This window comes from Drosophila kikkawai, chromosome X, assembly GCF_030179895.1.
Source record: "Drosophila kikkawai strain 14028-0561.14 chromosome X, DkikHiC1v2, whole genome shotgun sequence".
Taxonomy (NCBI): Eukaryota; Metazoa; Arthropoda; class Insecta; order Diptera; family Drosophilidae; genus Drosophila; species Drosophila kikkawai.
In genome coordinates, this window is record NC_091733.1 from 15,579,215 (window position 1) to 15,590,964 (window position 11,750).

The window sequence follows — 11,750 nt, forward strand, 5'->3', positions numbered from 1 at the left end:
GAGTGTGGTATTTTCGAGAGGACTGACTGCGTGCACACTGTCTCCAAAATGAAATAGTTAAATTTATTATTTTTCGGCGAGAGCGCGCGTCTCACAAGTTTTCTCAAAATTCTTAGTTCTAGGAAAAAACTGAGTGGCCAGAAAAACACGGCTGTATTGTCTAAACATTTCGTCTGGCAATTTTTATATATATATTTTTTTTACAATATTGATTGAAATCATTGTGAATACATACACACACACTGACACACGCGGATAGAGAGGAAAACAACAACAACAATTATTGCTGGCGCGCAAATACACACACACGCGGGCGCACTCACGACCACAGAGGCGTATAACAACAATTGATAAATTGCTTAGACGCTAAATGAGTCAAATATTGTGCTTGTAAAATTAAAGCCAAGCTGTTTTTTGTTCCTGTTTTGTGAGCTGTTTTACCGCAATGTCTTGCTGCAATAGTGTGGGTGAGTTTTGGCTTTGTTTCTTCTTTGGCTTATCAGCTGGAAAAGAGGAAGAGACGCATGGAAGGGAACAACTGTGTTTAACCTTTAAGCAGTGTTTAATCTGTGAAATAACCACCTTTTTCATGCTGTTCCAGACAACTCCGATAAGATGCCTAAGCTGAACGGTCTTGGCAGCACTCTGAATTTGCGGAACGGCCGGCACAAGCCATCGAAGGACCAATCGCTGGGTCAGCAGGTGGAACAGCAGCAGCAACAAATGCAGCAGCAGGATCTGGATCAGACCCAACACCAGCAGCAGCAGGCCACGCCACAAAAGCAGGCAATGTCGCCGGACGAAAAGAAGGCCACCAAGAAGTCCCTGGTCATCGTGGCGGCGATCTTCGTAGCCAGCCTGGCCACCATGTGCTATGTCTACGCCATATTCCCCGAGCTGAATGTGTAAGTTGGATCAATTAGAGCCCCGTCTCCACGGATGATGTGTCCCCAGCGCATTCGTGCACCTGTGAGGTGTAAAAAAAAAGTCAAGCGGGTGTGCCAGTGTGTGTCTGTGTGCAGGTCTCGCTTGATTTGCGAGCAGAGATGCCGCTGAAAGTAGCTAGATCACAGTAATAATCTCCGGAATATTTGTCACAGCATGGAAATCTGCTGAGATATATGTAGATAACCAATTCCTGTCTGATCGCCTCTTCTGTAGTTTCTGGGTTTCTATTAAAATAAGGTTTGATTTATTTATTTCGCTTAGTTATAAGCACACGTGCACCTTGGTATTTTGGTTAAAAAGCTAATCAGCCAACGTGCCTGGCAAAACGTTATCAATTTCTTGGTAGTTCAAAACATATGTACACATGTTCTGTAAAATATCAATTCCATATTTGTTGAATTTGAATTGGCACAAAAATCGCAAACTCATCGCATAATCTTTCATTTTTTTTTTTGTTTGTCGATCGCAACTTGTGATTTATTTGGAAGTATCAAGGGGTTGAGCTCCCCTTACTTATGTTCATTATTATTATTTTCGTTGTTAATTGATGATGTTGTGAAATTGTTCTTATCAGCTAGTCTTTGCTTTTGCGACTCTTTTGTTTACTGTTTTCTAGATATGCGTGTGTAAAATATTATAAGGTAATTGCAATAGTTACTGAATGATATAATGATTACACCAATATCTTTTATGGCACTATAAAATTGGTTATCTTTTGACTATCTCTAATGTGTATGCCCAAACTCAATGGGGTGAAATTGTGGAAGTAAAAATAGCAGAAGTCTCAATATTATCATCAAAAAGTTTTTAAAAGCTATTTTTTTTTTTGGTAATTTGAATACTTGACCATTTAAATGAAAACTGAAAATTCTAAAAAATGTTTTTCAAATATTAAAGTTAAGCAAAACCCTTTAGATTGCTTATATTTTTAAAAAACATTAAGATTTTGATTCCATAATCTTAGTTACAGCTGGAAAATGGCGAAATTAACATCACTGCTAGCGAGAGGGTTTACAGACAAGCACACACACAGCCACATATATAAGCCGAGTCACGCCACTTGCCACCCATATTATCACGCCAAAAATGTTTACACCCCGACTTGTTGCTCTTCTTATTCTCTCCGCAGGTCGGAAAAACAACATTTGAAAATACCGCGTGATATCCAAGATGCTAAGATGCTTGCCAAAGTCCTCGATCGCTACAAGGACATGTACTACTTCGAAGTGATGTTCGGCGTCGTTGTCGCCTACGTATTGTATCCTTTACCAACGCAAACACCTACAGCTATTAGCTACCGAAAATCGAAAGTCTAGAGTCTAGGAATCGGCCACCGATTAGATAAGAATTCTATTGTTCGACGTTAACCTTGACCCGATTACCCAAAAAAAGGCAGACAAACGGACAGACAGCACAAACTATTCACGGCCGGCCGTACATTTGTATTTGGCTTAATTAATGCATGATCACCGCCGATCGCCGTAGTGTGCATATTAATTACGTGGGTAGTTCCGTACACCGCCTGCGGGTGCGAGCGAGATGGCACCAGGAAGTGGGGCACGGGCACCCACAGAACGTGCGCGCAGCTCAGGTGATATTGCAGTCGCTCTCCCGCTCGCACTCACACTCTGAATACCCTCTCTCCCACACGCACTCATTAGCTTTGCGTTCGACGTGCACTCTTAGGGTGGACCTGTCGCACTATAGCTTTTATTAATTTTTATTGTCCATTGTAAATTGATAAGCTAATCAAATTTAAATTTTACTGGAGGTAATATAAAATAATTTTAGGAAACGATCAAACATAAATTGAAATATGTTGAATTGATAATGTAATGGGTCCAGCCTAATGCATGCCCCATTGCTCTCGCTCCCTCTTAAATCGACTTTGGACACTCGTGTGACGCATTCTTTGTGTTTGTTGCTGTTTTCGTCAAAGAAATCAGCTGAGCTGGACATAATTTTGTTGTCGTCTTGAGTTTGTTTTGTACTCTTTTTTTCCGCTAATTCAATTGCGTTTTTAGCCCCCCCCCCCAGCCAAGGCGAACAACAAAATTCAAAGTAAATAAGTACTATTTTTGTTTGTATTTCTTTACTATCTCGCAATTATTATTTGTTTGTGTGTTTTGCAAGAGGGAGGAGAGGGCGTATGCCGTTATCGGGCATCTGCACAATACGTGGTCCGATGCCAGATGATTCGATTCTTCTGGGGAATCTCTGAGATACTCGTTGCGATGGGGGTGCCATTGTCAGGTCTTCGCGTCTATTAATAGCTGAACACAGCCCGTGCCCGAGCACGCGTCCAACTGACCGTCAAATCTTTTGCTAATCCGAAGCACAGTGATCATTCGTAAGGGAAATTGGTTTGTCGAAAGAGAAAGGGAACTATTTTGTGTTGGCTTCTAGCCAGTGCTAAGTGTACACAAGTTTTCAGCCACTATTCAGATCAAACCGCCTGCGACTGGTTGCCTTGACCTAATTGAAATCCATTTATAGCCTGCAAACATTCGCCATTCCCGGATCGCTGTTCTTGTCGATTCTGCTTGGATTCCTGTACAAATTCCCTATTGCCCTGTTCCTGATCTGTTTCTGCTCGGCGCTGGGCGCCACCCTATGCTACACACTTTCCAATCTGGTGGGACGTCGCCTGATCCGGCACTTTTGGCCAAAGAAGACCAGCGAATGGTCCAAGCATGTGGAGGAGTACCGGGACAGTCTGTTTAACTATATGCTATTCCTGCGCATGACGCCGATCCTACCGAACTGGTTCATCAATCTGGCGTCACCGGTGATTGGAGTGCCGCTGCATATTTTCGCCTTGGGCACCTTTTGCGGTGTCGCACCGCCATCGGTCATTGCCATCCAGGCGGGGAAGACCCTTCAGAAGATGACCAGCTCGAGCGAGGCATTCTCCTGGACCTCGATGGGTATCCTGATGGTGTGCGCCTGTGCCTCCCTGTTGCCCGGCCTCCTCAAAAACAAGTTTAAGCACAAGCAGGAGAAGGAGGCGTAAGCTGGCGTCTGGGAACTGGAAACTGTCAACTAGAACCTGGAAACTTAAGAACCGGAGAGTCCTCAATCCGATATATGTATGCTATATGCTATTCCCCCAAACTGAAACCAAAACAAACCCGACAAAAATCATTAATTGTAATTTATACACATAACAAAGCAGAGAAAAACTTGGAAAGCACTTCGGGTCTCGATCCACTATGTTTAGGTGTACTACAAATGTCTGTGTTTCTTTTACTATTATTATTATTATAATTATTATTATTATTATTACATGATTAATTTTGTCGAAAAAGAAAACAAACAAAACAAAAACAAAATATTCTTACGATAAACTTTTGCATCATATATTTCCATCAATTGTTTTTAAGTTAGTGAATTTTTGTTTAGTGCTATTGCAGTATTTACTAGAAAAGTTCTCATATAAGTAAATCAAATTAGCAGAAATAAATCCATTGAATATTACTATGCCTATGCATATATTAAATGTGGTATGTATGTACAAGTATGTGTGTGCGCAAGTAAATGTTCAAAAATGGCCAACTAAAAAGAAAAATCAAGCACGTTGTTTATTTTTATTATGGAATGGGCCTTGGGGGTTGTTAAATATTCCACTAGGTTAAAGGATATTATGCCAAAATAATGCAAGGAATACTGTAAGAACCCAAATCAAGTATTAATATTCTCTGCCAGCATCACCAGGCGAGTCAATTTGGCACTGTCTTTGGAGCTATAAGAGCTAGAGCTATCAAATTAGTTGGCAAAATTCTTTAAAAAATATGTATTTATGAATCTTTATAAACATATTTATTTATATACGTATAGATAAATCCTCAACTACATATTTATAACTAAATATATAAACATATATATATACATAGGTTATGGATTTAGGTTCACTGAAAAACTTTGATTAAATTTTATAATTTACTAAGTAGATTTTTTTAAACGGCTTTTTTAAAATGTTTTAAAGAAACAGCTTTTCGCTTAAGCTCATCGAACTCTTGGCGCTCCTTTGAAATTCAAAACTGCTTGATGTCAAAGCTCAGGGGCTTAGCTTCCTGCGCCTTCGTAACCAACCCTTCCCCTCTTAGCCATTTTCAAACTTTCTGTCCCTCGTCGCCGATTCTTTGTTATTGTTTTAATTAGTCCCTGTTATTGTTAGCCCATCGTTGGCGCTTTCTTTGGCCCTTTGTTTTTGTTGGCCTAATGCGGTTTTGGCCGCCATTTGATTTGTTTGCTCAATTAGTTGGGCAAACTTTTTTAAAAAGGATTAAGTGCCGTCAAGGCGCTCTGGGGCGATTTTTCTGCCTTTAATATTTTAAATACGTATGCTTTAAAGGAGTTTCTTTTAAGATTCTTTTGGGTCTGTTGATGCCACAGGTGTCTATGTCTTTCAAAAGAAAGAGTTTGTTGTAATCTTAAAAATTTGATGTCTGTTGTATTTTGAAACGCTGTCATCAAAGAGTTTAAACTGTATGTATGTACATAGCCATAGCCATGCCAGAGCATAGAAATTCTATTAACGACATCATAATTTGGCCCATCATGCGTTCCCTCATCACACAGGCGTACGCCACAACGTCAGCGTTAAGGCCTTTTGGTAATTGGCTAAAAAATATGCACATCTTTATTGGGCTTAAGTAGGAGACAGATATGTACAGACTTGAAGTTGCCAGTGGCCGTGTCTGTTTCAGGCAACCAAACTCTGATCACTTAATTCCCAGACAAATGCAAATGAAAAAGGCAAAGTGCGGAGGGGTAAAGGGAATCGTAATCGTTTGTAAATTATGCACTTCATTGCACAGCTTACCACATTTTCAGGCCATCATCTCTCAGAGTGCAGAAAATGTAGTTGAAAATTTACAGCAATTTATGTACATTCCATGCGGCTCATATGGGCATTAATACTTAATTTTTGAAAATTATTAAATAAATTCACAGGATACTCATACCAAGGACTTCACTAAGAAGCAGCAAGAAGCATGGGCTTTATAGATAAAATTCTTTCTTTGTTTAATGTTTAATTCAACATAAATATGCGATTTGATGGCCATTTATATTCACTTCTTTTTTTTTCAAACGCCTCTGCTGTCTGACTGGGATTGAAATTGTTAATTATTTTCGCCTTAATTTCGTCTGCTCAATCGGGGGATTTTTTTCTTTGCAATACAAAAAGGGCAAATTGTAAATGTGGAGTGTGTGCTGCTGGGCAGGGCGACTCTAATCCACTTTGTCGCCCAGTCTGCCAATTATGCAAATCAATCATGGAAGTGGAGTGGGAGGGACACACTTGTTTGCATCACTAGCGAACGTGCCTTTGCCAATTTTTTGGCTAGAAGATTGCACAGTGGGAAATTTGGGGGATTTTTATTTAATTAGAAATTTTAAAATATACTTTATTTAGTATATTATATAATAATATTTATATAATAATTTACTATTATTATTATTATTTTAAGCCACATGGTATCCCACATCGGAAACCTTCACAATATTACAGGAATGCTAAAACGAGTTGGGAATTATATGCAAGATGTCTTGACACATATTTTTTTTACCTTGAAAAATGTAATTGTTGCCTTAGATTCATTAAAACTATATTTTAAATGTAATGTAAATTTACTTCTAAATTTTTTTTAATATTTTAAAAATATTGCCCTAAAAAAAACACCCTAGAAATAAGAAAATGTTTCCTAGTTTTAGGGCGCTTTTTCTAAGGCAATTTCCTATTTCAACCCACTGTGCCATAGTGGGTCAGGAGCTTGAAAGCGGATCTGGACTTGGCCGATGATTGAGCCCAGCCTTGGCATTGATGTGAACGGGTGGCTGACGTGACCAGGGCCAACAAAGAGTCACAGCAGTGTATTATTTTTTAATTGCCCTCGGACGAGTGGCAAAATGTTCCAGGTTATGGTCCTCGTTTCAGTCCAAGTCCTAGTCTAGGACCTGTACCTTCTCGAGCTTCTGCCTGGTGCCGGCTTCTGGTTCTTTGTTCCTAGAAAATGAAATTTCATTGTTCATCGAGTGCTTATCACTGGTTTTGCACACACAAACACACAGAGAGTAAGCCCACGCACATGCGTTCGATTTAATCCAAATTCAATTCACTTTAGTTGGTGTTCTTATCGGTGCAGCCATGGACTGACTCTGGACCTGGTCCAAGGTCTCCCCCTCACGCAGCTGGGCTTTATTGCCCTTGTCTGTGGCCAGCAGACCAAAGGATCCCGTAGTCCGAAATCCGAAATCTGAAAAACACGCGCCCAAACAAAACAAAAAAAAAAGGAAAAAAACCTGTCCATCCATCTACGCATCTTTGTGGCCGGCGACGAGCTTCTGGCTGCTTAATTAAATAGGATTGAAAAGCTTCAATTATTCAATAGAACAATAGAAGAAGGGATAGCCTTGTAGTACACTCCGTTGCAGTTCTATAATTCTGTCTAGGAATTTCTAAGATTTTATTAAAGGTTTAGATCATCCTTACTAATTACTCTTATCGCTTTCGTTTGATATTTTATTATTTATATTAATTGCATTTCGTTTTAAAAGTCTTTTTAGTAATCAACATTAATTCTTATATTCATGTTCCACATTATAGCCTGAACCAAGGCTATCCCATCTGTTATTGCATCTTTTCGTCCGACTGAACAAATCGAAAGCCTTGCAGAAACAAAGGACTTACCAAGACACCCCCGAGCGGGGCAACTAATTGTAAAGTCAAACAGAAACTGTTAAGCAAATGGTCCTGGTTCTGGTTCTAAGAAAAATTGCCCTGGGGGGATTGGCAGCCGACTATCCCCTTTGCACCGTTTCTAATTCTAATTCGAATCCTGACACATTTGCTCCGTCGATGCCTTCCTTTGACTGCTACTGCAGCCAGGACGACGACGACGACAGCCAAGGGTATTAAAAAAGTTTTCAATTTCTTTGGCCGTCGTCCTTGAGAGTTTTCGGTTGAGCCGCCGCCGTCGCCGCCGACGCCAAGCGAAGAACATATTTTCCCCTGTTGGTGGATTTTATGATACCCATCTATATTTTCGATGCATTTAGATATGCTAAATTCGATTTAAATCGATTTAAAATCTATTAACATAGAATTAAATAGTTTTTTTCTCAGATTTAATTCGGTTTTAAAAAGTGAAGGAATATTTTTGAGGGAGATAAATTATATCAATAAAGAAAAGTACAATTTAAGCTTAGAGTTGGCAAACATATCGAAACGTCTATCGATTTTAAGTCGACGCTTACATTATTAAAAATATCGAGAGCTTGAAATGGCTTTAAAAATATATCCATTGATCGATGTATATATATATATTTAAAAAATATTGAAAGCTTAGCTTAAAGGTGTTAATAAATTATATGCTGCATTTGCAGGGTATTTCCACAGCCACAACAAATGAAAGCATCTTGTACCGACTGCCTTTTTTATTTGCCTTTTGGGAAGGGACGCGTGGACAGGGGACTAGCGACAGGCGACGGCCACTCTATGGGCACCACATAATTTTAACTTTTGTAGGCCAACATAAATACTTGATTAAGTAAATCCACATTTGTAGACAAACTTGAGACGAGTGGTCCCTGGAATCCTGAGGGGAAAATGGGGCAGTCTTTGACCTGCAGATCCTATGGATGTATGTATGTATGCTCTTTGCGGCCCCAAGTTCTTGCACTTGGTCTGCGCTTTTATGTTGCTCGATTTGCATAATTTACAAAAAAGGAAAAGAGGCGACCTGAATGGAAATGGAAAAATTGGCATACGAAAGCGCGTGGCTGGTCTCGACAAAAAATAGAAATTATACTCAATTTGGTGCGTCCTGCCTGAGTAATCAGGTTAACTGGGTTCTGGCCAAAGGTTAACCTGTCAATGGCAACTTCATGGGCTCCCAACTCCAAACGGAATTCCACAAATCTTCAACAAGTCCTGGTCTACAAAATAATCCAAATCCAGAGTAAAGAACTGATAAATAAAATGAGCCAAAACCAAAACCAGAGTCAGTGTTTATACAGAAATAAATAAATGAGAGAGCCATAGAGCCTGCAACAACAATAAGGCCTAGACCAGGCATTGCACACAGAGAAGAAAACTAAGATGACTTACCAACAAGGACACAACATATATATACAAATTAAGGATTAGTCAAAATTTCACTTTGAAATAAACAACTTAGAGATGTTTTTAAGGATTTACATATTTCCCAGATATAGTTGTGATAGTTTCGACCAATTTCCTCAATTTTTGGTTACTGTGCATTCAAGTTACAAAACAAACAATCAACTTGAGTATCTCTGAGATTCGCCCGGCAAATAATGAAGCAATGAAATGGCCAATTTAAATCAATGCGTCTCCCTCTTGGCTCAGACAACAGAAAAAAAAGCAAAAAAAAAAAAATAAAAGAAATGAAGAAGATGTAGCAAAAAACTGAATGGCTAAATTGCCTTTCGGCCAGATTCTTGTTGCTTTTATTGCTTCTGCTGGTACTGACCCATCATCGTCTATATACTACATGCCATTAAGTGTTGAACTTCAATCGCCAAAGCGTTTTCTTCGAAGAACAATAACTGCATTGAGATCACTAGTTTTATCAGAGGAGACATGTACTGAAGTTGAACTAGGTTTAATTCTTTGAGCCCAATTACCTTGTTTAAATGTGAATTCGTCGTTAAGATAAAAGACAATATTAATATGTTGATATGATATCGATTTATTACAAGAAATTCGATATATAAGTCGATATTTTAATGAGTTATAAATCGATATTCTGCTTAAAATATAGCATCGATTTAATCTAAAAAAGGGACACATTAATTAAATATTCAATTTTTCTGATATTATATAAAAATATCGATATTGAAATGTTAAATTTAATACATATATTTATATATTTTATGTATACCATTTCGATATGATTTTTCTTGACTTGACTTTTCCTCTCGGTTTTTGTACATTTCTAAAAATTAAACAAATTATGTTATTCCCTTGGCTTTTAAATGGTTTACTTATATTATCATTATTCTAATTTCCACTTTTTCATGTTTTTCTTAGTGTTAATCCCCTGCTTAACTAATCTGCCAAAGAAACTGCACAATATTATTTAAGCAATTACGCAGCACTCTCTTTGATGTTTTTCCATGTGGAAAAACAGAAATACAGAGGTAAGTATGTATGTAAGTGGTAAGGGGAAATCGGGGCTTTTCATAGTCCAATGGCTTCTTCGATTTTGGTGACAATTACCAGGACATGTCTGCAAGAATTCCATTTTCCTTTGGCTTTCATAGGGCCAAGCATTATCTTAAAGACAATTTCTAGGATCACACTTGGCGTATGAGTAACGTGTCGTATGCGCAACGTGTCGTATGAGTAACGTCTATTCCTATACTTATAAGCAAGACCAGGACGTGTGTGTGTGTGTGTGTATTGATTTGGCAACAACAAATGCAGCGTACAAAATAATAATAAACAAAAAAAAAAAAAGAGATTGGCAGCCGCTTTGCTTTGGCATATGGCTCATCTTTCACTTTCCCTCTCACTTTCACATCCACATCCATCAGCTGTGCCTCCAGCGTCTAGACATTTCCACATAAAAGCCTCGCGTTTTCCCGCTGACACATTTTTTTGTAATTATGCGACAGATTCGTTTTTCACTCCCATTTCTTTTTCTTTTTTTCACTTCTCTACTCGCTTTGTGCGCGTTTTTAATGGCAACGCTTTGCGTGCCTAATTTGAAGCGCACACGGCGCACATTAATGAGAAGGGACGAACACAACAGGCAGGAGAAGGGGGGTTGGCACATCTCAAAGGACACTGTGCCAGAGGATCAGAAAGGGCGCTGAAGACTACGGTCAAAGGATACGTTAATATAACACATTAAACCATTAGTTATATTATAATTAAATTTAAATCAAAAATTAACGTAAAGTAAATAAAATTGTTAAATAAACTTGCTGATTTTAGCTTTGTAATCTAATTTTAACATCTTAATTAATTGTTATACATAGTATTGAGATGAATTGTGATTAAAAACATTTAATACCTTTAATAATTGTATATAATTTAGTAAATAAACTGATATATGCCACTGTGGGTATATAGTATTCTCTGATTTTATATGCCGACCCGTATGCCCGTTTGATTAAATAAGATTGAAGTGTAAAATGCAATTTCATCGCCTTCATTTAACTGTAAAATTAATGATGATAAAGTGCGATCCGAAGAAAAGGTGCCCAAGTATACACTACAAAAAATAAATTCAAATAATTCAGACAGCTCTTCAAAGTAAATAAAGCAAATATTCATTAAATCTGCCAAACAATATTAATTTGAATGGGTAAATATGGATCGATCTGAGGAGTGATACACAAGTGCCACAGAAGGGGGATTCACCATCCTGCCGGTATTCTGGGGCCACACACGCATGAAATTAATTACGAAATTTGCGTGTGAGTGTGTGTGTGTGTGTGTGCAAAAACATTTAAAGCAATTTAATGCCCTCAACAGCAACAGCAATAACGCATGCAAATAACAAATAAAACAAATTGCAAAGCGAATTCTAAAACGCACAGCTAAACCGAAACAAAAACTGAGGCCAAAATTGGTAGGCAAATCGGAAACGAATGGAAGTCAAAACTACCTGGGGAAAATAGGAAAAATTTCAAAGGTATCTAATTTTTAAGTCTATATATTATGTTTTATATAATTTGGTTAAATATTATTTTGTTAAATTTGTACAATTTTAAAAAATGTAGTAAAGTTTGGTATATTGAAACTGTAAAAATCGAAAATGATCGAA

General features: G+C 38.1%; 1 protein-coding gene across 1 annotated transcript; it reads left to right on the plus strand.

Moving 5' to 3' along the window:
- Positions 1 to 63: 63 nt before the first annotated feature.
- stas (Transmembrane protein stas) lies at positions 64 to 4,520 on the plus strand. The gene is made up of 4 exons (XM_017174703.3): positions 64 to 467; positions 602 to 905; positions 2,078 to 2,206; positions 3,445 to 4,520. Exons 1-4 carry the CDS (start codon positions 446 to 448, stop codon positions 3,959 to 3,961), a joined length of 972 nt encoding a protein of 323 aa, XP_017030192.1. The 5' UTR covers positions 64 to 445; the 3' UTR covers positions 3,962 to 4,520.
- The last annotated feature ends 7,230 nt before the right edge of the window (positions 4,521 to 11,750 follow it).